Source organism: Penicillium paradoxum (assembly GCF_028828445.1).
Source record: "Penicillium paradoxum strain IBT 22861 chromosome Unknown utg000007l_segment0_segment0, whole genome shotgun sequence".
NCBI lineage: Eukaryota > Fungi > Ascomycota > Eurotiomycetes > Eurotiales > Aspergillaceae > Penicillium > Penicillium paradoxum.
In genome coordinates, this window is record NW_026643185.1 from 829,142 (window position 1) to 854,325 (window position 25,184).

The following is a 25,184-nucleotide window of genomic DNA, read 5'->3' on the forward strand; positions in this document are numbered from 1 at the left end:
AAGTGAAGTCTCAAGTATAGCTTTACGTATGTACATGTACCTATCGGAACTGTACAGGTGCCCAGTTGCAGTGTATAAGACGGCATCCCCATACGGAGTGCACGTGATACAATAGCCCTTCTTCCAATAAGCTCAGCTGACCCTCTATCTTATCAACACACGTGATATCTTATCGACCCCCTTAACACGTGACACGTGGGGCCCATTGAAACCGGCATCAAAAAAGGTATGTGCCATTGACTCATAGAAGCAAGTTTGCTGTTGTAACATCAGCTCATCCCATACCCCGGACTTGAGTTTGCTCTCACGCGTTTATACCCTTACTCTCTGCATACAAATCGAGATTGTTTATCTCCCATTGTCTTTTCCTTTCTTCTTATCACCTTCTTTTGCCCCGCCATCTTTGCATTGCTTTAGATATGGACGCCATCAAGCAGACCTTTGCCAAGTGCAAGGAGCAGAAGCGCGCAGCTCTTGTGGCATATGTCACTGCTGGTTACCCCAGTGCTGAGGAGGCCGTTGATATCATTCTCGGTCTCGAGAACGGCGGAGCCGGTAATTCAATCCCAAACTCAGATGGCCCCGCGGGATAGTCTGTACTGATACCTTCGGTTGTCTTATAGATATTATCGAGCTCGGAATTCCCTTCACAGATCCCATCGCCGATGGCCCTACTATTCAGACTGCCAACACCAAGGCTCTTGAGAATGGTGTTACTCTCACTACCGTCTTGGAGATGGTCCGCACCGCCCGGAGCCGCGGCCTGAAGGCTCCCGTTATGCTCATGGGCTATTACAACCCTGTCCTTAAGTATGGTGAGGAGCGCATGCTGCGTGACTGCAGAGAGGTCGGTGTCAACGGTTTCATCATGGTTGACTTGCCTCCCGAGGAGGCCGTTCGTTTCCGCGATCTCTGCGCCAGCGCTGGGTAAGACTGTTTCCCCCACCCTTACCATTTAACATATGATCCAGTTTGCTTACCGATCACCAGTCTCTCATACGTCCCTCTTATCGCTCCTGCCACCTCTGACTCTCGCATGCGCCTCCTCTGCAAGATCGCCGACAGCTTCATCTACGTCGTTTCCCGCATGGGTGTGACCGGTGCTACCGGCTCACTCAGCTCCAACATCCCCGAGCTTTTGAGCCGGGTTCACGAATACTCTGGAAATGTTCCTGCCGCTTTGGGATTCGGTATTAGCACCCGTGAGCACTTCCTGTCTGTTCAGCAGCAGGCTGAGGGTGTGGTCATTGGCAGCCAGATCATCACTGTTGTTGGTAAGGCCCCTGCTGGCCAGGCTGCTAAGGCCGCTGAGGAGTACATCTCCAGCATCACTGGACGCAAGCTCGAGCGTGATGCTTCAGGTGCATTCACTCGCGAGATCAATGTTCTCGAGGCTATTGAGAAGGCCCTGCCCCCCACCGATCCCAAGCCCACCAAGGTCATCACTGATGCCGATACTCCTGCCGGACCTGGCCTTGCTGACCAGCTTGAGGCTCTTAACGTGACAAATGATGTCTCTGCTCAACCTTCCCGCTTCGGCGAGTTCGGTGGACAGTATGTTCCCGAATCCCTCATGGACTGCTTGGCTGAGCTTGAGAAGGGATTCGAGGAGGCCAACAATGACCCTAAGTTCTGGGAAGAATTCCGATCATTCTATCCCTACATGGGTCGCCCCAGCAGCCTTCACAAGGCCCAGCGTTTGACCGACCACGTTGGTGGTGCCAACATCTGGTTGAAGCGTGAGGATCTGAACCACACTGGTAGTCACAAGATCAACAACGCTCTCGGTCAGATTCTTGTTGCCCGCCGCCTGGGCAAGACCCGCATTATTGCTGAGACTGGTGCCGGCCAGCACGGTGTTGCCACGGCCACAGTTTGTGCCAAGTTCGGCATGAAGTGCACTGTCTTCATGGGTGCTGAAGATGTTCGCCGCCAGGGTCTCAATGTGTTCCGCATGAAGCTCCTCGGTGCCTCCGTCGTCGCTGTTGAGGCTGGTACCCGTACTCTGCGTGATGCTGTCAACGAGGCCCTCCGCGCCTGGATTGTCGAGCTCGATACCACCCACTACATCATCGGTTCCGCCATCGGTCCCCACCCCTTCCCCACTATCGTCCGTACCTTCCAATCTGTGATCGGAAACGAGACCAAGCAGCAGATGCAGGCCCAGATCGGCAAGCTTCCCGATGCCGTCGTTGCCTGTGTCGGCGGTGGTAGCAACGCCGTTGGCATGTTCTACCCATTCTCCAATGATCCTAGTGTCAAGCTCATTGGTGTTGAGGCTGCCGGTGATGGTATCGATACCAACCGCCACTCCGCCACCCTCTCCGGCGGCTCGCACGGTGTCCTGCACGGTGTCCGCACCTACGTCCTGCAGAACGAGCACGGTCAGATCGCAGAGACTCACTCCATCTCCGCTGGTCTCGACTACCCCGGTGTCGGCCCCGAGCTGAGCAACTGGAAGGACACCAACCGCGCCACCTACATCTCCGCCGACGACAGCCAAGCTCTCGCCGGCTTCCGCGCTCTTGCCCAGCACGAGGGTATCATCCCCGCCCTGGAGTCCTCACACGCCGTCTGGGGAATTATGCAGATCGCCAAGACCATGGATAAGGACCAGAACATCGTTCTTTGCCTGAGCGGTCGTGGTGACAAGGATGTGCAACAAGTCGCCGACGAGCTGCCTCGTCTGGGTCCCAAGATCGACTGGGATCTGCGTTTCTAGATCTCTTCTTTCTTTCTGATTTCTCTGCTTTTGCGTGAGAATCTTTCATTGTTTCATATCTCTTTTCCGGCTCTTCGTTGCGAGGGATTTCTGATTCCCTCGTATGCTTCTATGCTTTGTGACATTGCGGGGAAGGGAAAAGCGTCTTCTTTTTATGGCATTTCAGTTTTCTTATCGGGGTTTATTCTTTTTGGGTAGTAAATCAATAAGAAATAGATTGATATCCCTCTTTTCGGTTTATTTTCTTATCCTGGTACTCTTAATTTGTAGTGATTGTAAGTTGTAGATTGCGGTAATAGTCTACAGTCTATGAAAGACCACACCACCTACACCACCATGCGTAGACCAATGTGCACCGTACATCATAGGGTCTAGTATATAGAAGCCTGTATGAGAAGAACTTATCCTCGGCATTTAATTCTAAGCTAACAGATATGTTCACCACCAGAGAGCAAGGAAGAAAAGGACGAGAATGAGTCGGGATGAACTAGGGCATTAAACTGATATGAGGCCATAGGCCCATGACAAACGGGGTATCCATACGCGTTAAATAGAGAAGACAGCGAGGAACCAGATAAAAATAAAGCAACGAACGCTGCGCAAGATAATAGCCTCCCATGAAAATGCAAGCCGGAGAAGAATCACAGAGCAAAAGATCAATCCACTTTGGCTTGGGAAAGGCTCTTGGGGGTAATTAGATTATTGGAAAGACGCACGTTTGCGGTGCCTTTTAGCTTGTCTTTCCGGGTGTGCCTTTTCAGTTTCCGGCGGGCGACCATTACGGGGACGGAGGAGTTGGAAAGGAGGTAGTTGGAAAATGATCCGAGGAGGACACTATGGGTAAGGTCAGTATTGGTTCTGGCAGTGGGAAATCGAATTCGGAAATCCGGTCTCAGTGTGTAACTCACCCCTTCAGAGCACTTTGGCCTCGAGCACCCACAATAACGAGCGTTGGCTCAAGTTCATCAATCTAAGAAACAGTGTAAGTTCGAGTCAGGGGAGATTGAAGGCAGGAGAACCACTTACAGCCTCTGTAATCATAGACTTCGGGTTCTTGCAGTGGATTACCTCCACAGCAATACGAACCTGCAAGAGGGTCTTCCGCAACAACTTCACACACGTTTGAGACACAGTTTCAACTGCCCTCACTCGTTCCGCCTCGGCAATGGAGGATCCTCGGGAATCTGCAGAATGTGTCTTGCTGGCAGTACCAGTGCCGAGCCGACCCAAGATCGTCCGAGATCCAGAATTCTGGTTTGCTTCCTTCGTCTGGGACCCAACAATGGCCGTTGCATCTTTCATAACTCGGGCTCCCTCGCCAACCTGCACTGCCGACGCAGTGGAGGAGTCCTCGTTCATGACGTATATAGCGAAAATTGTGTCTCCGTCTCTTAGAACCGTGCCGATAGTCCATTCAAGAGCATATACCGACTCTTCACTCAGATCGGTTGCGATCAAATATTTCCGTCGGCGGCGACGGGTACCATCGCCTTGATCCTGTAGACTTGAAAAGTTCCCACGGACAATCGTGCGGATAGATCGGTTGTGAACACCATTATCAATTGCTGACATGGAGATGCTGAGCTTCTGTGCACGATGGATATCACCAATTTCGGCTTCATCCTCTGAGCCGTATGGCGTGCCAGCTACTGACTGAATACGAGGGGTGGGGATGTCGAAACTAGTCTGCGGATGCACGACAGCTTTCAGAGCAGATTTTCGCGGCCTTTTCTCTTGTGGTCGACTTGGCTTCGCGGAAACTTTTTCTGTACGTTTTCAAGTCAGTAATTTGAGATCTTCAATGTATTAGAAGACCCGAGAATGCCAACGTACGTTCTGCGGGTTGGTTGGAATTGTCACCTTTGGATTTCTCGAAATCACTCGGCGTGATAGATGTGATATCCGAGTCTTTCTTTTTCTTGCGTCCCCGTACATCATCGAGAGTGTTATCTTCATCGCTCGAGGTGTCGTTGGCTTCATCCTCGCTGCTCTCAATCATGTTCTTATCGCTATCGAACACATCCTTAGCCAGTCGCTCCCCTTCCTCCTCCACGGCTGCCGGCTTGACATAATCGGGCAGGCTCCCGTGGGGCTTGACTAAAGCTTCGTCTGATTTGTTGAATGCATCGTGCATCCTGAGTGGCTTCCCCTTCCCCGAACCAGCAGGGGTCGACGTCAAAGTTTCCACATGCTCAGAATGACTGCCAGAGGTGCTCGAGCGACCACGATCCGGGGATGGAGTAGCACTGGAGTCCAGAGATGATCCGCGATGGGAAGATCCCCGTGATGAGTCTCTCTCTCTGCCACGGGAAAAGCTTCTTGGGAAGAGACGGCCAGACATCATGGCCGCCATACTTTTCCGGCCTTGGGACCGATCTCGAGCTTGTAAAAAGCGCTTTTTAACATATGAATGCTCCACAGGATTCGAGGAGGCATCAGATTTTGCATCATCGTTAATGTCGAGGCTACCCGTTGTTCGACCAGCCTCAACGGCATGGTCAGATGATCTACGGGGAACAGCGTTGGGATCAGCTGTGGGCCTCTCTGGCGAACTTGGAGCAGATGCCATGGCCGAAGAAATGATGCGCAAAGGCGAGGATACGAGTGGCTCGACTGGACTGCGGGTTCCGCTTGTTCTGGGCAAATAGCTCCCGCCCGCACTCTTAGACTGCGGGGCAATCAGCAGGTTCTGCAGGGCGCGGTGGAGACCCGGTGTTCTCTCGCTGATTAGAGTCGTCGAGATTGTTGGAGATTGCCGGCCCAAGCTTTTGAGCTGTTCGGTGTCAGGTATAGGAGAAGTTGACGAGTGGTACGACATGGTGCGGCACCGCCTCCGGGCTGTGGGGAACTCAGCGCTCGTCCAACAGCGCCGCCAAGCGCTGAGGAATGTGGAGCTGATCGCACTGAGACGACGCTGCCGGGAATGGCCTGGGATTATCTGCAACTGGTCAGTAAGGGGAATAGCTTGTGAAATCATGTCCGCGTACTGAGTCAGAAAAAGGTCCGAAATCGAGGTCATTTCTGGGAGTCGTAGGGTGTAATTGATATTCAGCGAGCTGATTCTGAGCAAGCCGATTGATTCTGGCGGGTTAACGAAAGAGTCAAACACAAAGACGTACGGAGTCAAGAGGAAGCAAAGATTGGGAGAAGGAGCCCAAGGTGAGGCTTCTTGCTGCAGCCACGCCGAGTGGCTGCATGCCCACGGAGCACAAGCTTGGACATAATGCCCGATTATAGTAGATTAGTCTAGATTGATTGGTATATTTAGAATGGGAGAAGCCCCTGACTACTTTGCCGGATTTATAGACTCCTATTCCGTACGGGGTATGGAGGGAACGTGCCGGGTTTGATAGATCGACAGCATCACCTCGAGATACCCAATTGAGGTGCCTTGGTATACTCCCAAAGAAAGCTGCCGACCTTTGATCTTCCAAAGTATCCTACAAGGCCATTGAATGTATACAGAGTCATTGGAACACATTGAAACCATGCCATATGCCAAGAAATAATTCCCAGGGGAAAAGTCACATTTTCAACTCGCCCAGATGCAATAACAAAACTCCTATAGAACAGTTAAACCTACCTTAATGATAAACGCTTGGACATGACACATGAATGCAAGAACAGTTGGACCCAAAGTCTCCGAATCAAGCCTTAGCCCTCTTCGACTTGGGCTTCGTGGCCTTCCGTGCCCCGACAGCAGCAAATGCTTCCTCAGGAGGCTCATCATCCACACCACGCTTTTTGCCAGGCTGCGCATACTTCTCCTCCAAACGAGCAAGGAAACCTGCACCCCGATCCTGTTGACGCTTGGTTATAATAGCTAGAAGATCATCCTCGTTGGCCGCAGCCTTCGACCCCTTCGAAGCTTTCTTCTTCTTCTTATCCTCTATCTCCTTCCCCAACTTCTCCGCCTCCCGAGCCTCCTTCTGAGCCTTTTTCACACGCTGCTGTTTCTTCTTCTCCGACTCCTTGGAGTATCGCTCAAAGTCCTCAACTTCCTCGTCGGCAATGGCCTGGTCAATTATAGCCCGGAAACGTTCGTCATCATCGAGCACATTGGACAGCATCACGGTATCATAGATAGCATCCATGTTGCCCTCGTGCGTCTCATATGCAGCAAGCAGATCCTTCTTCTCCTCGTCCGAGTGCTGGTATTTCTTCTGGAAGTCCGAGATCGCGCGCGAGTCCAGCATTGCCGATAGTTGTTCGCGGTAGAAGTCCATCCAGTTGAAGTCGCCATCTTCGCCAAAGGCTTCGTCCGTGCTGCCCGTGCGATCGTACACGCTTCGTCGACGCGCATCGGATAGAACACCATATGCCAGTGCGATACGCTGGAACTTGGCGTTTGCTTCTGCGCGAGCATCTTCGCTCACTTTGTCTGTTTGGAGGTTAGTGTCTTGTATGAATTCGGGCCTGCGGTGGAAGATCGCATACCAGGATGGTTTCGCAGAGCGCTCTTTTTGTATGCAGTTTTGATTGCTTCTGGGGTGGCATCAGATGCAATGCCCAACACTTTGTAGAGGTCTTCCTCGACGGACGGCATTTCTGCATCTGAGGCATGGTTTTCGGCTTTGGCGTTTTTCGCCATGGTGGAATTTTGATGACCGGGCTGGCTTTTTTTTGGGATTGGACGAGAAACAAGCGAAAAGACTGGGTTCAATTCAGATATATCAAACAGAATAAGGATCCAATCGACAAAAGAAAATAAATGTGGCAACGACACGGGCAGGCGTACGGAACGCGATTTGGACGCGACGGAGCCATTTCGTCATTTTGCTACCTCTCCCCGCCTTTCATAGCAACCCACTTTCAAGACTCCAGGCGCATCAGACCCCGCCACTTCATTCTCTTTGAAGTCGGAAAGTAGCAGAGACTATCTGGCTCCAATCTTAACAGGACTGCATCCCAGAGAACTCTTCCACACGTCCTCCAACACAAACGCAAAACAAAACAATCGCCTTTAACATCACTCACCATGACGACAAACACCTCCCCTCACCTCCCTTACCTAAAACAATGCCTTTCCCTCGCCGAACAATCACCTCCAAGACCAACCAATTTCCGAGTTGGCGCACTTCTTCTCTCTCGCAAAGACAACGATGCCAACTTCACAGATGATCGGATCCTCTCAACGGGCTATACAATGGAACTAGCGGGCAACACACACGCCGAGCAATGCTGCTTCTCCAACTACGCCGCGGTGCACAAAGTGACTGACGAGCAAGTTGGCGAAGTGCTGCCCGTTGAGCCTGGCCGAAAACTCGTCATGTACGTGACTATGGAGCCGTGTGGAAAGCGGCTGTCTGGGAATGCGCCGTGTGTGCAGCGCATTACGCAGACGAGGGAGGGTGGTCGGGAGGGAATACATAAGGTGTATTTTGGTGTTAAAGAACCTGGTACTTTTGTTGGCGAGTCAGAGGGGTGTCAGATGTTGACGAAGGCCGGCATTGAGTGGGAGCATGTTGGTGGGTTGGAAAGGGAAATTTTGACGGTTGCTTTTGCGGGACATGAGAATGGGGAGGAAGAGGTCAATGCTGCGTTGAAGGGAAAGGAGGCTAATGCTGATAGAACCTCTGGGGAGGGGCAGCAGCAGAGACAGAGGAATCCGCTAAAGAGAATGATGGAGGGGGAAACACAAATCTTTGTATAAGAAATGTGGGACACGATATGGAGATTTTTCCAAAGTAATGACACAAAGACAGAAACCACTAATTAAGCGTTTGATCTCGCTATTAGCTGGGTCATATTCCTCATGCGACTCAGCAGTAATGAGCAATATTAAGGCACAGCCTTGTATTAGAGGATTGCTGAAGTGCATCCCTACAACATGCTCCATGCCACTTTTTTGCTCGAGTTATACTGTTATATGAGAGTAAACCCAGAAATAAGAAGCACAAACTAATCCAACAACAAGGTAGATATTTCCCTGAAACAAGTTCAACGCAACTCGATAGGAAAGCGCCCGCCAATTTATATACAACCACGTGACACCAGTCCGACTTTCAACGCGTAGTCTCAACCAGTCCATCATGCAACTCTGACTTCAATTTCGATATCTCCAAAGCAATAACGCATCAAGATCAAAGATGACGCAATGGCAACATCCGACAATGAGAATCTCACTTTCTACCCCGCGTTCTGCTTCAAAGCATCGCCAACGCACTTTACCTGGGTGAAAATGGGTGCAGCCGATGTGCACCGTCTCCAAAGATCGAGTAACTTTTTTGGTTAGTTGTTCTTTTTGGATCCCATCTTTCCCCCATTTGACCTGTCATCATTTCTTTGGTTGGAGATCGACGTGCCTAATGCGCTTGTGTCTATCCTCGGGTTCTCTAGCGCGGAACTCGAAAAAAGAGGCGTTCGTGAAGAAGTTACTTTGGTATCTTCCGCATATCATTTATACTTGCTTTTGCTGCTACTTGTTACCTATGCTCTTGTCCAAACAATACTATCCTTTTTCAGGATATCCAAACATACCCTGTCTTTCTATCCCCCGGTTTACCCGTCTCGTCCAAAATCCAGCCAAGGCGATCTATATGTTTTGGGAACAAGGATATAACTAACCAACCCCCACAGGCCAAAACTTGTTTTTCTACAATAACCACCCAATCCAGTTCGTCAGCCTAGTAGGCGTGATAGTTGCACGAACTGAGATCACGCGGCGCACACTCTTAACACTAGACGACAGCAGCGGCGCAACCATCGACATAGCCGTCATGCAAAAGACCGCGCCAAAGGACGCAAAAAAAGACGAAGAAATCCAGGAAGACATCACAGATCAAAAGCCAGATCCAGAACTTCCTGCGTGGATCGGATTCTCCCTCACAGCGCCAACAACTGGCTTCACAAAAATTGTACATATCACTTCAAAAGATCGCGACGAGATTGATATCTCTGCTCTCCAGCCTGGAACAGTGGTTCGGATAAAGGGGACTTTATCAATGTTCCGCTCGCGCATGCAGTTGAATCTGGAGAGGTTTTGGTTGGTTGGTGATACGAATGCTGAAATGCGGTTCTTGGATGACCGGTTGCGGTTTTTGATTGAGGTGCTGTCTGTGCCGTGGGTGCTGAGTGATGAGGAGGTTGAGGCGCTGCGTCTGGATGCTGAGAGGGGGGATGAGCGCTTGTTGGAGGATAAGAGGCGGGCGGAGAGGGTGGCGCGGAAAAGGGTTGAGCGGGAGGAAAGGCATGCTAGGGCTATTGCGCATCGATATGAGCGTGAGGAGAAAGAGAGGGAGAAGGAGCTTAGAGCTTTGCGGGAGGATGGGGAGAGAGTTATGAGGAAGTTCGGGTTTGGGTAGCAGGACGACATGAGTTGATGGGGTTAAGCAGTTTCGATACAATTTGCATAGCGTTGGTGTTGTGTTTTCCTGGTGTTTTACGTGTGCCAACAATTTTATCAAAATTAAGTATACATTACAACTTTTGCCATTGTCATTGATGTATTAAATATCACGTTCATTCGAAACAAAGCGTTGATCATGACGTATCGTCAATCATGTCCCCCCAGTAAGAGGGGGTATCTTCATATAAAACGCCGAGCTTGAAAACAATCAGCGTCATAATCGGAGTCAAGCTGACGATTAAGGGAGAGCAGAGGGAGTTGACTAACATAAAAACAGACGTACAAGCCAACTCCCGAGGTCAGCCATAATATTTATCAAATCCATGCCCAGGTCCCACACCACGATAATAATCATCGTCAACCCAACTATCATGACTGCCACGGCGATACCTACGCCCATCATCATCAGACCGATTGAAAGTAGGCGACTCGGTATAGTGTAAATCATGAGCCGACAGCCCCGCGTATCGCGGCGCATCGCGGCCAAGGATATCATTTTCCGAGCGCCTATATTCACCAGGGGAGTTCATATTCCGCGAGGCGGTGCGGAAGTTGTGCGGCAACCGCTGGTCAAGAGAAGCACCCGATCCCGAGCGTGGGTAGTGCGAACCGCGGTCATAGGACTCGGACATGCGATGGATTGGAGGATCGTTGTCTTTGTAGGCAGAGTCTGAAGGCCGGGATGTTGAGATGGAGGCCGCGTGGGTGCGACTCGAACCAGATTCATCGTACACTTTTCCGCCGCCTGGATTGGCGCTGTAGGGCTTGCGCTCGCGCTCGATGGGGACTGAGCGGATGGGTTCCTCTTCTTCGTCGTCTGTGACCATGGAGACGGGTCTGGGTTTTGTTCGTGTTGATGGTGAGCTTGGCGCAGGGGGCCGGGGGCGGCCTCGCTCGTATGAATGCGTTCGTTCTGTTGGTGAAGCCGTTGAGGTTGAAGATCGGCCCGGTCGGCTGGCCTGGTTGCGTTCTTCGTCTGTGATATAGGGCATATCGACGCCGCAGTGTACCATCATGCGGTTCTCCAGGTCTTCTCTGATTTCTATATTGGAGATTTGTGGGAAAAGACGGCGGGGGATCTCTTTGGGGAAACGCTCTTTCCTGTCATCCGGATTGTTGATTGGCATATCTCGGACGGCTTTCTGGAGTCGCTGGTATTCCCGCTCTGGATTGGCGAGTATCAATAATGTGGCCCATGTCTCGAAGCCTTTGGGTGTTAGGCCGGGGGTATCTGGGCGTGCTTTCAAATCGTTCTGGATTAGATGATGCTCGACACTGATTTCGCGGAACAATCGAGAAAGTGAGGATGTCTTGTCGTCGAAGATATCTAGAAATATATCATGTCAGAATATGCGATACAAAGATTAGAATCGACCAAACTACAAACCTTGCCATAGATAAGGATCATTTGGGCAATGTGTATCGCGATAGAACTTTTGCATCTTATAAGGAGGAATGACAATAGTGTTTCCAGGCGGATAATCCTCAATCTACTCAAATCAGCCATTCATCCTAAGTATATGGTATTAACGGAAGACAGCCACTTACTAGATGAACTGCGATGCCCCGCAAGAATTGACCAAGCCTTTTTGTAGCCTTGCCATCTTCAAACAATTTCCCCCAATATCGCTCAAAGGTGGTCATCTCCACAACAGTGGCCTCCCGGTCCGGAGGTCTCGGACGCTCGGGTTTATGGGAACTGTATTGGCTGTGTTCACTGCTCTGACTTGAAAAAGAACTACTACCCACACTGGCAGTATCTGCAGAGGGACACGGAGTCGGTTTCAGATCGGGAGGGCCATCACTGGCGAATCCAGAGGGGACGTATGGCGGGAAACTTCCGGCATGGGTATTGTCAGAGAATGAACTGGGCGGGGGTATTGAACTGCTTCGCTGCGGGGGCTCAATAGGCGGAGACTGATTCACTAGCCCCTGCAGGTAGGAATCTGTTTGCCATGATGGCTGCTGCGACTGCGAGCGGGGCGGGGGCGCACTAGATCCTTGTAGGTTGTCCAGCCCCGTTGTTTTGAGCTGTTGAATGACCGTTGCGGTGATTTGCGACAGGACTTCTGGGGTCAGATATCCTGTGGGCCCACTGTTATGAACAGCAGAATTCACTGCATCATCGAAGTTTCCAGTATTCGTGCTGGATGGTCGCTGGGGCTGCGGGTAGATGTATGGCTCTGCATTCAAATCTGAGGCTGGCGAACCGGTTTGCGGCACCTGCGGCTGCCGCATATTGAGATGGTCCATCTCATGGTAGGATGAATATGGAGGGCTGGGTGAATACCCATGCCCTTTGTTTGGATTTGGGCTCATATCTCCTGCTTGATACGTATTGTTGGCGTAATTCGCATCATAGTCCATACAGATTTCGGAAGTTTTAGATACACGGGTTGCGTTGCAATGTAGGGCTCGTCAAACAAAGACGGGTCAGCCAGCTCCTTGTTGCAGATAAACAGTTTCGGCCGAGGATTTGAAGGAGTCCTAGGAAGAAGAAACTGAAATGACGAATTACGAATAAATTGTGTGGGATTTGCTGGTGGTGGGGAGGCAAGTGAAACGTTGTGGCGATCGCATCGTGACCAACGAGACGGCTTCGAATCCCTTCTCTTCGTACTCCCTCGACGTCACATTATGTGGTAGGTCTTTTAAATATTAGCCCTTTAATATATTAGAGTCCCACAGATATTCTGTCATATTGCTAGCCTGAGCTGGAGTGTCACGATCGTCAGTCTATCTTCAATGCATCTTCCATGCGAAGGGTGCGTTACACTTTCTCTTCGCGCCTATCAGAGCTACGGAGAACCCTTTTGCTGAAGAGCAAGCTATGTCATTACTAAATGTCAGCTAGAAATCGACAATCAGAATTCTGATCAGGAGACTAAAAAGATATGGTGGCTTGTCTATATATTGTTCAGGGCTGCATGTCCTACACACTTCCCCGCGTTGATTTGATATCATTATCCGAAAAAAGCTGACAGGGATTAGTATCAAAGACCCGAATGCAAGCCCACGTCTGGTTTCTTCCTCAAGCCTTCCCATCTACTCCATACTGAGGATAGGTAGAACGCCTTAAGTATGACTGCAACTGGTAGTCTATTTTTAGTTGTGGGGGCCAACGGAACCACTGATGTCATGACCATGGAATCGGGTTGAGCTTCACAAGGAAAGATGTCAACCTGGAGTGGAGTTGTCTAGAACTGGATAAAAAAATAACCCTAGGAACCCACCAAAGACAGCCTTAACTAGAAAAGCAAGGCTGCATGTGTATCAGACGTGGACTCAAGTCGGCCGTAGTTAGAAGCGTTCTCATTGCCCGTAAAAGGACACAAGGCATAAGCCTGGAAAGGCCAAATCGACTCCTCGCCTAAAATTGCTAAAGAGGAAAGGACAGAAAAAAAAGCAAAAAGAAAAAAGAAAAAAGCAGTCTGCAGCTAGAAGTCAAGTAAGCCGAGAATGAAGAACGCAGATACACTGCAATAGCAATAGCAGGCACTGAATGAAAGCCAAACTGTGGGGAATCGTCGATCATACCATGAAGTTGTTTGTAGAAAAAGCACATGTGTGGGGCCGCAGAGGATTAGAGGAACCGTGCTCCTCTGAACGGTTTGCCGTCATCAGCCTTCCGAGTACCAGGGGCCCATCCTGGGGCAGGTTCAGGCTCAGGAACAGGTGTCTGATGAGAACGGTGGGCCTATACGAGAGTTCATAAGATATCTGTCTCAGGAGAAATAGGAGCTCTGTTAATGGAATCACTTACCTTGACTCTGGCGAAGCCACTCGTATTTCCTGTAATCTCAAGGCCAGCAGAATCATCGCGCAGGACGAGGGCATTCTCGGAGCTTCCATTGACGCTCCACTTCGTTGTTAAAGAAAGCATAAGTATCCCATACTTGTCCATCGTAGATAAGAGTTGCAACCACTTACCGAGCTCTGTCCCTCCAGCTGGCTCATAGAACCAGAATCAGAATAAGTTATAGATCCAGCATTGGGCTCTTCGTCCTCGTCTTCATCGTGAGCAGCTTCAATTGCAAGAGGTTGATCGTTTGGATCAAGAGAGAGCTGGTAGTTCATGCAAGGCTGGCAAATCTGTATCAAACCACATCTAGTGTTAGGAACAACCAGATTTCTCGTTTCGAAGAGACTTACCGGGCTCTCGCGACTGCGCTGATTCCTGGCAAACTGATCGATGGCACGATAGTGGCCGCAACGATGGCACATCTCTTCACAGACCTGGGCATTGGCACAGGGGCCGCACTTGGCGACTGATTGATTGTGAACGTGGCTGTAGCCAATTTCAAACATTGCCTGGCGAAGATAGTTGAGCTGGTTGTTCGAGTACTGGGACTTCGGGCGACGCCGCTTGCATACACAACATTTGATCCTGTGAAAGTGAGTAAATGAAGGTCCTGGTAGTATAAGAATACTGACTCGTTGGGGATGGGCATTCGGTCCAGACTATCAAGACTCTGTTAGCAAATTCTTCCGAACCTGGTTTTGGATCAGTTTACAGACGCTTCTCTCATTTGTGGTGTGTAGCCCCGCGTATACGAATTCATAAAAGACCGTCTTCTTCTCTGAGGCATGGTCAAATTGGCGACTGTAAGATCAAAGGTCTAGAAAGGCAGTAGATTCGGGTGAGAGATCCGGCACAAGAAGGCTAGAGATGATGAAAGAAGAAAGGAAGAAGGAAGAAGGAAGGTAAACAGTTGGATTTATATTTGCAAGAGCAAGATGCGGAAGCTGCGTGGATTGCTCTTGCCAAAAGTGAGGGTTTTGCGCCGGCGATTTCGATCACCTCGGATTCGCTCTCACATCACGCGGCCGCCTTTGTCATTTCATCTGGCTTCACTGGTTTAATGGGGATCGTCAGGAAGACACGCCGTAGAGAAAGATGATTCCAGAGAACGAAGGTAATGAGCTTAGGTCAATCTGTGATTATATTACCATCATCTCTGAAGTAGATATAAAAGAGAAGCGAGCAGAATAGGGTATAGATATGGATACATGTGCAGACACCGTGCAGAGAAAGCAAATGATCAAAACGTTATCAATCAATTGACGCCCAGAAATACTAGGCAAAAAGCAAACACGATAATATGAATGGATGCCACCGCTATACTCCATACACCGAGCTTATTCCGTGGTGCCTAAGGAAGATATCAAACTGACCTTGGCGAGACCGGCAAAAAAGGCACATTTCAAGAGGATCACCTCAATACACCGACATTTGAGGCCACGCTAGTTTTCCTTCCAGAAAGCCTTAGAACAAGCGGAGCATGATCCCCAATTAGCTGCACGGCTGATAGCCTTTGCATGGTTAGGGGCAATATCTCCCTTCAACAGGGGCTAGTTTAAAAACCAACCAGCCGGAGATTTCTGTCGCACGTTCCGGGAGAAGCTAACTGGAAATGATAGACAGCCAGACCCATTTTGGGCATAACAGAAAAGAGGGGCATTAATTATTTCATAATGCATTGCGAAAGTATTCCGTACGTCAGGCATCAGGCATCTTTGAGCTGACGATCTAAATATACCGGCGGAGTCAGGCTTCGCAAAGAGAAACTATGACATGCAGTAAGCGACACAGCCATTGCATTACACTAAGTATATTAAGGGCTAGTGCTAGGTAACTACATACTCCATACGGAGTACCGAGTACCGAGTATGTAAATATGCAATTAGCAGACTGTGAATTGGGGTGATTGTGCTGGAGACACCTTCCCGATACGCAAAGGCTTCATATCGATGGGAGTTAAAATGTAAGGGTTACTGGAGTGACGGTGGAACCACTTTAATGAAAGCAACCAAAGACCGACACTCTAATCTAATTGAGGCCCCCTCGTGCGAAGAATGAGATAATCCACTGTTTCGATCTGACATTCCTAACAATCAAGGGGATGTTCTTCCCATGGCTTCCATGGGTTCTGGAAATTGACATCAATTCTCGGCGTTTGGTGTGGGCCAAGGTGGCGTAGTATTGAAGATAGTGTACTTCGTATGTTGTAGAAAGTTCGACGGTCTTCACCAATGTAAATCCGAATCTCTAATTTGAGTACTCCATAATTTGCCAGGCCTTTGGGAGTGCGGAACGAACATCCTTTGGATTGTTCATTGCTTGTGATCTAGCTCTCCAGAGAAGGGGGCTGTTCGGGGGCGCAATGAGGCAAAAGATTGGCCAAGGCTCATTCGCCCCTCTCCGAAATATTCTCGCTTTTTGGGGTCTGAGGTCCATGCAAGCATGACCCCATTCCAAGGCAAGATAGTCATTCGGGAAACGTTGAGATATAATGGATATCTGACGGTCACATCATCAGGAACTGCCTTCTCGAAGGCCAAAAGAACATGACGGCGCCTTCCCGACAGTTTGGGAAATAAATAGTTTGTTGACCAAGTGGCGACATCACGATTCTCCCCCTATCGCGGCCCTCCGCGGGTAGTAGGGACGGGCCTGGACGAGGCCCACGGTGGAGACTTCCGTAGTCCCCCGAATCGACGGTGCGTCACTAGGCGTTTGTGAGGGACGAAAGGAGTCTGAATGGTCGAAACCCACAACAAATGAATTAAGTGGGCTGTTTCTGGGGTTGGAGCCAATGACATTGTTGGCGCATAGACTCCATCGCACTACCGATCTTTGGCCGGCGATTATTGGTGGGAGTCTGATACGCGGAGTTCCTGGTTCCACTGCGCCACGAATCATAACGATTCACGCATCGTATGTGGGATCCAGTGGGAATGGTCTGCGGAGTATCGTCTCTTTTTGGTATTCTGTGTATATCGTACTCCGTACGCGGTGTGTACAAGCACTCCACGTCGCGTCTCTCCCCCATTGTTTTGCTTTCCCGAATGGTTAGCCCCAAATATGGTGTGCAGCGGTCTGGAGGAATGGAGATACCATGCGACTGAAGATGGCCCACAGAGTGTTTTGAACCTTGGTTTCTCCTCGGTCCGGCCCTCGGAGGATTTGCGTGCTTTCCACACAGACACATCTATTCTTCAAAGATCCGATAGGGAATGAATGCCGAGAATTGAAACAATGGATGTTATGGATAGATGGGGCTGGAGAAGGCTTATGAGTCCTCTGGAGCTGTCAACATCATAATATACTGGTCAATCCAGTATCAAATCAGCCGTGGATGCAATAATCTGGGATCCTTGCGGGCCATAACGGTTGCCCCAGGGTTCGTTCATCTGACAGGTGCATTCTATCCCGCGTCCTGCAGGTAATTACCTCTCTTTACCCTCAGACTCGGGCTCCATTGATTGGTGATCGCCTCTACTCCGTATGGTTTTCCACGTCTGTGTTCTCGGGACCGCGAACGTCGCTTGGCCTTGGTCCTCAGTGGAGAAACCGGGATGGCGCGGTAGAAGACTTCCCGCAAATTGACTATGTTCTGTTATGATTTTACAGTCATTCTTTTGATTGGAGTACACTATGTTGTATAACTATACCGTACTCCGTTCTTGATACATCGGTGTAAATCGATCTAATCTCAATACGTCAACATGTCCGGCATCCATGGCAACAGACATTAACGGTGAGTCTTTTTGAGCGGGACAAACAACAAAGGGCAAGCAGGGACATGAATCCTACGCTGTTCCCAATTGGATGCGGAAGATACCAGCCATATTGATCTCCCCAGCATACGCCAGCATACGGGCCCAGACCGCATACTTTGGAACAAAGAGAGCGAAAAAGAACCCGTCATATGCAACCCTTAGCCCACCACGGCTTAAGTTCACCTGCCTTTCTGTTCCGTGAACCTCTCCATCCACCCGGGAACCTAGTTTATTAATTTTCTCCCACATGGCAATGCCAGGCTCCTGCCCCAATATATGATTGGCCCATCCCCTCGGAGGATCAGTCAGAAAAAAGACAGCGAGATACATCTCCTCTTCAAAGCCCGGATACATCAGGAGATCGGGTGGCGGGAAAGTGAGGCACGACATGTCCGGTCAATACCGGAAAAAGTTGACAGGCCAACATCAACTACTCCGTAGGTATACTGTCTTATATACGGAGTATGGAGTACTCCATATGTGAGATACTAGGTAAGAAACAAGGATGGCCCGTTAGCTGCCGAATAAGACTGTCGGTGTTTTGAATGATTCGTGCAGGATTGCGACTGGTAGAGAACAGAAAGCCGAAGGTAGGACATGACATAACCAGACGTGAGATTAGCGAGCAACCTTGGAAGAGGATCCTCCTTGCTGTTCTCAGTCTGCGAGCTGTGCCTGCGGTAGTACGGAGTACATCTTGCCTACATCTGGTACATCTACGGAGAAAGCTGGGTACGTCTCCGCTGGAAGTGACTCGTACAAAGATGGGGTCATAGAGTGGGTTAGTGTGTACTCCGTACTCCGTACTTTTGTAGGAGTACATCGGACTCGAGACCAGATGTCTTTGTCTGTATATCCAGAGGATCGCAGATGATAGTCTCGGGAACGGTTTGAAGGCGGCCAATTCTAGTGCTCGAGTCATAATAAATTACCAACACGGCCCAACCCCTTCCGAGACTCTCCAAACAGTGCAGACTAGGGCTGCGTGGGCAACGATCACAGGCTGCACACAATTATTGTATGCCCAACCTCCCCAATTATTAGGCGCCGTGCATCCACAGCGGTCAGATGATAAATACACGCTGAACATATCGAGAAGAATGATATTGTGCAATAATTTAAGATCTATGTCGTAGATATCATGTGTAATATGTAATATATGAGATTTTAATTAATGACAGAGACATATTTTCGTTTCTTTTTTTTTCTCTTTCTTTTTCTCTGATTTCATTTTTCCTCAAAAAAGAAGCAAATGTTTTAGCTCGGGGACTTGTACGGTAAAATAAGGTACCCGTTTCCACTCGGAAGGTCCCATTGGATGAGACGGGAGGAACCCGTCAATTGGGAGGTGCTGATTGGTTGTAATGCGTGGATCTGGATTTAATTTGGGGGCATTTTGAAAATTAGTTTATTTTTTCTTTTTTTCGCCTAGTATTGCGATTTCCGTACACAGTACTCCCCGTATTGGACCTCATTATACCCAGACCCCTCTATGCGCTTTATGCGTGCGATGTCTCTTTTCATCTTCTTTGATTCCCTTTCTCTGATTCTTTTGTTCTCTTTTTCTCGTATACACGGACATTCTTATATACACTCAGGGCTCCTCGATCCCATTCTCCCAGTGACCTCATTCTTTGGCCGTATTTCGCCACGGTGGACTGATCTGCAACGACCTAAAGTCGTTAATTTACCGTCTCCACGGCCCCGTCTAGGAGCTCAAGCTGTCACCGCGTCAGGGGCTCACCCTCGGTCCTCCGATCCCTCCAGTTTCCACCAGGACGGGTCTCCTCCTATTCTGGATTCTGATTTTCTTTTTATTGCATCGTGCCCGGTCCTCACTCCTTCCAGATCGCCCACTACATGACCACCGTCGCTCCCCCTCCAACTGCCTCGTCACTCCTTACTTTTCGTCAATGGGAAATCAATCCTCTAGCTCGCACTGAATCTCGGACATGATCACCTGTTGCAATTGATCTCCCATAAACATACACATTCACCTGGGGCAACCTACGAAATATTCCCCTCCCCCCTCTACATAATAGTAAGGACATCTGATCTGATATTCCGAGAATGTCGAAGCTGACCTGAAACCCCCTCTCATCAGACCCCCTCCCGCCACATTCCTCTTCAATCTGCTGGCAGACCTGAAGAGACATCACCATGACCGTCACATACGATACTCCCCCTCGTGGGTCACATGGCTCCATGGCAAGCCTCGAGGACCGATTCGAAGTGATCAAGGAGATTGGCGATGGAAGCTTCGGTAGTGTTGCCGTTGCTCGTGTACGGACCGCCGGTGCCCATATCGCCCGGAGAGGAACCATGGTATGGAATGGCAGGATTAGCGGTGTGCTGCAGTCTCGCTGACTCATTGGGTTAGGTTGCGATCAAAACAATGAAGAAGACATTCGATTCATTGGGTCCTTGTCTGGACCTACGAGAGGTCATTTTCCTCCGAACATTACCAATTCACCCTCACCTCGTCCCTGCCCTCGACATCTTCCTCGACCCTCACTCCCGCAAGCTTCACATCTGCATGGAATACATGGACGGCAACCTATATCAGTTGATGAAGGCCCGTGATCACAAATATTTTGAAGGCAAGCATGTCAAGAGCATTCTCTACCAGATCTTATCGGGTCTAGATCACATACATGCACACGACTTCTTCCACCGCGACATCAAGCCCGAGAACATCCTGGTGTCAACTTCCGCCCCCAACGACTCCGCATTTAGCCGCTACTCTAACCTTGTTACTCCCCCTTCTACTCCTCCTGTCTACACGGTCAAGATCGCCGACTTCGGTCTTGCACGTGAGACTCACTCCAAACAACCATACACAACATATGTCTCTACCCGCTGGTACCGCGCACCTGAGGTGCTTCTACGAGCCGGAGAATATTCTGCTCCAGTCGATATGTGGGCAATGGGCGCTATGGCAGTTGAAATCGCTACCTTGAAGCCCTTATTCCCCGGAGGCAATGAAGTTGATCAGGTCTGGCGTGTGTGTGAGATCATGGGCAGTCCAGGAAACTGGTACAGCAAGTCAGGTGCAAAGATTGGTGGAGGTGAATGGCGTGAAGGATCACGCCTAGCCCACAAGTTGGGTTTCACATTCCCCAAGATGGCACCCCACGCAATGGAATCTGTACTTCAGCCCCCTATGTGGCCTGCCGCATTTAGCGAGTTTGTCACATGGTGTCTCATGTGGGATCCCAAGAACCGTCCCACCTCGACCCAGGCGTTGAACCACGAGTACTTTGCCGATGCAGTTGATCCTGTGCGGCCTAAGTCCTCCACCTCGTCCCGACTGCTCGGTCGTAAGCAGTCCGAGAAGAGCTTCAAGTCCCCAACTCTTACCCCTGGTGACTCTCCTACATTGTCATCCAAGCCCTCGTGGTTCCGGCGATCATTAATCGTTCGTTCAGACAGCCCTGCACCTACTGTTGAGGAGACTCCTGCTCGGCCAACCCCGGTTACCCAGGTCACTGTGCCTGAGATCCAGCCTGTCAAGCCGCGTCCCGTGAACGCTAAAAGGGCCACCTGGGCAAACGGTGCGCCTATGCCAATTCTTCCTTCTATTCGCCCTGTCTCCCCCCTCTCCAACTCCGTCACTGCCCAGGCAAATGCTACTGTGGCACACAGCCAATCCTCCAAGTCCTCCAATACTTCAGCTAGCTCAAAGATCGGGCGTCAATTGTCCGTCAACTCCAATGGGAACCACTACTCAGATGCCAATCGCCAAGAAGCCGAAAGGATGCTCAATGGCTCCGGAAGCAATACTCCCACCACAAAGGAGAGCTTCTTCTCGCACCTGCGCAAGCGGGCTCGCAGATTGTCTGGTCGAAACCAATCGGCACCTTCGGATGACGTCGAAGCCAACGCAGGATGTATTCCTTGGTCTAACCGTTCCTCCATGGCATTCGATGGACCTACCAGTGACCCAAAGCAAGGTTCCGACTTGAGTGAGCTGGACAAGGCTCTTCAAAGTGTCAAGTACACACTGGACTCATCGACACTGGGCAACGTTCCAGTGCATTTGCACAACGGCGCTGATAGCAACTCTGTTAAACGTCAATCAATGCCACAAGCAACCGGCAACAACGTCGCTCCGATCTCCAGCAGGACTCGCCGTGCTATGCAAATGTCTACACACCCGGTTCACCGGTACGAGACTCCCGAAGAGGAAGATGAGTTGCTCGACGAGGTGCTTCACTCCGCTAGCAAGGCGGCTAGGCGCCTCGCCCAGTCCCAGTCAACGAGTGCAGACTCTCTTAATGCTGCGCATCGCCGGTCAGCGAACTCTCATTCACCGCAGCATCCCTATCCTACACCGTCACCAACAGCCAAGGAAAGTGCGGCGTTTGGCCAGCAATCGACACCTCACAAGTTGAACATGCACAAGATTGATCCCGCAGCCAATCGTCATTGGCCGACACCTCCCTATGAAGAGGCCGAATATCACAATAAGAAGTCTGACTACTTCGCTCGTGGATCCAACTTTATCTAAGTGATCCAACCACTTTTTTGAACACATCACATCATTTTTCAGTTGCCACAAGCACAAAAGTCTGGCGAAATTGCGCAACAATGGAACAACTATCGAGCGACCTCGCTCAAGGCGTTTGGATTTGGTATTGCTTTATTTTCTCAACAAGGTCTGGCCATTTCGGAGGGTGTTTGATCTATTTTTTTGGGTTTTTTTTTTGGTTTTCACATATGGGCATTGGCTTGTTCGCCCTTCCGCAAACTTTTCATTTCCCCTACTTCATACCCCCACAGGCTGTTTTATAGATGGATCCGGGCCTCGTTTCTTTTTGTCCTTTTCATGGAGTCCTTTCGTTTTCGTGATTCATTACCATTTCCAGGGGCGTGATTTCTTTCATTGACATTTGATACCATATGCGCGAGACGCATCTTATACTGCATATCCCCCAACCTTATAAGGTTATCCTCCCACCCTCTCTTTATCCGACAAACCTGATATCGGATCTGCATCATTCTCGATGGATATTGCGCTCTTTTTCTTTTGTTTATATTAATTGATCTCTCACCCCTTCCCCCCATATAGCACCCACATGTACATTGTCCGGCTACTGCCATCCCCATCTATATTCTTCTTGTCTATCATTTTCCATTATTTATCCATATATTTACATACTCCTGTCCCCATCACTGCCCTTCCCCTGCTTCGCTTTCTTGTACCATTTGCCCCCTCCCCCACCCCCTCTCATCTGCTGGCTTGGATCCAGTACTCTATACTTTTGTAATATACCTCCGCCTTTGGCCGTTGTGCCATGCCCATACATACACCCTACAACATATGCAATGAATCTGCTCAACCTTACACCGTCTGCTCTTCGTCAATCATATCATTAATCACTGGCTTTCTTGGTCAGTTTCTTTCAATTTCTCATTGAATCTTCAGACCAGTGTACCTAAGTGGGCGGCCATGGAAGATAGCGTACAGGAACCAAAGGTCGAGGGCTATCCAAAAAAAAGGTACTACACGTAAGATTAAGCTGAGAGATGAAATATCTCCGAGACTGTATACCGGAGGAAGGTACTCTATCCCGACTTTGCACATTTAATGTGAAAAAGAAGGACATTGCACCAATTGCCTCTCAAGACTGGACCGATATCAGCGGAACAATGATCATCCGTTACCCATCAAGATTTCCTGATTGAGACTGCTCTGCTCTGCTCTACCAACTTTTTTTTCTTCCTCCTCAATTGCTTACCAGCACTACTTGATCAGTCGACGCTAGATTGGTTGCAGCTTGCAGATTGAGCTACTAATTCATTAGCCATCCAACCAGCGCCCCGACAAGCAGTTCTCACAAATCGCGGGCCGATCACCACACAAAATCGAATCACCCGCCGATAGCTGCGACATAACCCTCGCGCAACCGATCACAGCTGGGGATTACAGACTACAGAGACAAACTACCTGTATCTATTATTATCACCTCATCTGCCAAAATGTCCAACCAAAGACAAGCCTCCTCCGCTTCCCAAGTCCCCCACCTTTCACCCGCCGAACTCTCCTACCTCTATACCTCCCTCAGCCTGCCTAAGAACCCAATTCGACCAGATGGACGTTCTCCCACACAGTTCCGCCCTCTCTCTGCAGAGACAAACATCCTACCTGGCACCAACGGCAGTGCGCGCATCGGATTCGCAGATGGCACACAAGCGATCGTTGGAGTGAAAGCCGAAGTTGAGAAGACCGTCCTTGCAGCTGACACGCTCGACTCTCGGAGTCTGGCGCAGCACGGCGACGCACTGAACCGTGAAGGCGAGCAAGGCTCTGCGGCTGTTTCCGGGCACGGCGAGTGGGTGCAGATGTCGATTGAGATTCCCGGATTCCGGGACGATGATGCGCTGCCTGTGTTCTTGAGTGAGATGATGCGGGAGAGTCTTGTTGGTTCCGTTTCCAATGAGAACGGATCGAAAGAGATGGCCGGTGGATTGAAAGGGAGGCTCGTTATTAACAAGCGGTGGCATTGGCGCTTGTATATTGATGTTAGTACACTTGCAACTCAACAATCTGGGTTTGGATTTGGATTTGCGAATCGACAGATTAGATTGGATTAACGGCTAACATGACATATTAGGTCTTGCTTCTCTCCCAGCCACTCTCATACCCCCTCCCCCTCCTCTCGCTCACGACCCATCTCGCCCTCCTCAACACCAAGCTCCCCAAACTCAAGTCTACAGGTGAAGAAGATCCTTTCTTCGATGATGACTGGGCTGCTGCTGAGTACCTTTACCCGCGCTCCAACAAAAAATCTTCTCTCTCTGCTGCACCATCACACCCCGTCCGCCCACCTGTAACGCTGCTCGTGATCTCCGTTGGCGAAAATGTCATCTTCGATCCCAACCGCGAGGAGATCGCTGTCGCAGATGCTGTGTTGGCCATTTCAATTACGCGCAGCAACGATTCTGATACCTTGAGATTGCTCTCTATCCGCTCTATCGACCCTCCCTCCCGCCTCACCCAGCCTGGTATCCCCAATTCTGAGAATGTGAATATGCTCGGTGCTACAGCTGGGCCTGGCGAGGAAAGTGGTGGCCAGGAGGAAGTCAATGGTGTCTGGCGGCCCCGCCGAGGTGGGATTCAGCGCAGTATCATTGCTCGTATGGTTAAGACTGTTCTCGGCAAGGGAGGTGTTGGCGAGGAGGTTCTTGAGGGCCTTGAGGGAGTTGAAGTGCAATGATTCTTATTTTGATTCTCGTGGCCATGTATGAATAATCAAGTACAGCATTATTTCGAAAGTTGTGACTTGGATATCTGATATGACGAGTCGCTTCTTTCCAGGAGTTTGGAGAAAAGCGTTGTTTTCTTTTGAATAAATCATTTTCGTTCATCGTTCATCGATTGGAGATTAAATGACTCCCCTATCGTAGCTGGATCAAAAATCCATTTATAATGTACACAATGAGGTCGAACTCCGTCGAGATAGACATATCTCGCTCATATACGACCCATCGAATCCTCCCGCCATAACACACATACACACACACACACACACACACACACACACCTCG

General features: G+C 49.9%; 9 protein-coding genes across 9 annotated transcripts; 5 read left to right on the forward strand and 4 right to left on the reverse strand.

Annotated features, from left to right (window-relative positions):
• Window positions 1–419: 419 nt before the first annotated feature.
• trpB (tryptophan synthase TRP5) lies at window positions 420–2,722 on the forward strand (the record flags this gene model as incomplete). The annotated part of the gene is made up of 3 exons (XM_057178932.1): window positions 420–555; window positions 624–927; window positions 991–2,722. 3 exons carry the CDS (start codon window positions 420–422, stop codon window positions 2,720–2,722), a joined length of 2,172 nt encoding a protein of 723 aa, XP_057027318.1.
• A 656-nt stretch (window positions 2,723–3,378) lies between these two features.
• On the reverse strand, window positions 3,379–5,741 carry N7457_007890 (universal stress protein family domain protein; the record flags this gene model as incomplete). The annotated part of the gene is made up of 4 exons (XM_057178933.1): window positions 3,379–3,556; window positions 3,631–3,692; window positions 3,749–4,488; window positions 4,556–5,741. 4 exons carry the CDS (start codon window positions 5,739–5,741, stop codon window positions 3,379–3,381), a joined length of 2,166 nt encoding a protein of 721 aa, XP_057027319.1.
• A 628-nt stretch (window positions 5,742–6,369) lies between these two features.
• Window positions 6,370–7,313, reverse strand: N7457_007891 (DnaJ domain protein; the record flags this gene model as incomplete). The annotated part of the gene is made up of 2 exons (XM_057178934.1): window positions 6,370–7,103; window positions 7,160–7,313. 2 exons carry the CDS (start codon window positions 7,311–7,313, stop codon window positions 6,370–6,372), a joined length of 888 nt encoding a protein of 295 aa, XP_057027320.1.
• Window positions 7,314–7,700: 387 nt separating this feature from the next.
• On the forward strand, window positions 7,701–8,375 carry N7457_007892 (putative DRAP deaminase; the record flags this gene model as incomplete). The annotated part of the gene is made up of 1 exon (XM_057178935.1): window positions 7,701–8,375. One exon carries the CDS (start codon window positions 7,701–7,703, stop codon window positions 8,373–8,375), a length of 675 nt encoding a protein of 224 aa, XP_057027321.1.
• A 444-nt stretch (window positions 8,376–8,819) lies between these two features.
• N7457_007893 (OB-fold domain-containing protein) lies at window positions 8,820–10,026 on the forward strand (the record flags this gene model as incomplete). The annotated part of the gene is made up of 2 exons (XM_057178936.1): window positions 8,820–8,952; window positions 9,302–10,026. The coding sequence occupies 2 exons, from the start codon at window positions 8,820–8,822 to the stop codon at window positions 10,024–10,026; spliced, it is 858 nt and encodes a 285-aa protein (XP_057027322.1).
• Window positions 10,027–10,369: 343 nt separating this feature from the next.
• N7457_007894 (uncharacterized protein) lies at window positions 10,370–12,437 on the reverse strand (the record flags this gene model as incomplete). The annotated part of the gene is made up of 3 exons (XM_057178937.1): window positions 10,370–11,397; window positions 11,458–11,560; window positions 11,619–12,437. The coding sequence occupies 3 exons, from the start codon at window positions 12,435–12,437 to the stop codon at window positions 10,370–10,372; spliced, it is 1,950 nt and encodes a 649-aa protein (XP_057027323.1).
• Window positions 12,438–13,653: 1,216 nt separating this feature from the next.
• On the reverse strand, window positions 13,654–14,659 carry N7457_007895 (uncharacterized protein; the record flags this gene model as incomplete). Its single annotated transcript, XM_057178938.1, has 5 exons — window positions 13,654–13,767; window positions 13,834–13,965; window positions 14,001–14,162; window positions 14,223–14,457; window positions 14,589–14,659. 5 exons carry the CDS (start codon window positions 14,657–14,659, stop codon window positions 13,654–13,656), a joined length of 714 nt encoding a protein of 237 aa, XP_057027324.1.
• A 5,134-nt stretch (window positions 14,660–19,793) lies between these two features.
• On the forward strand, window positions 19,794–22,143 carry N7457_007896 (serine/threonine-protein kinase; the record flags this gene model as incomplete). The annotated part of the gene is made up of 2 exons (XM_057178939.1): window positions 19,794–19,958; window positions 20,014–22,143. The coding sequence occupies 2 exons, from the start codon at window positions 19,794–19,796 to the stop codon at window positions 22,141–22,143; spliced, it is 2,295 nt and encodes a 764-aa protein (XP_057027325.1).
• A 1,472-nt stretch (window positions 22,144–23,615) lies between these two features.
• N7457_007897 (exosome non-catalytic core subunit RRP42) lies at window positions 23,616–24,853 on the forward strand (the record flags this gene model as incomplete). Its single annotated transcript, XM_057178940.1, has 2 exons — window positions 23,616–24,158; window positions 24,251–24,853. The coding sequence occupies 2 exons, from the start codon at window positions 23,616–23,618 to the stop codon at window positions 24,851–24,853; spliced, it is 1,146 nt and encodes a 381-aa protein (XP_057027326.1).
• Between the last annotated feature and the right edge of the window lie 331 nt (window positions 24,854–25,184).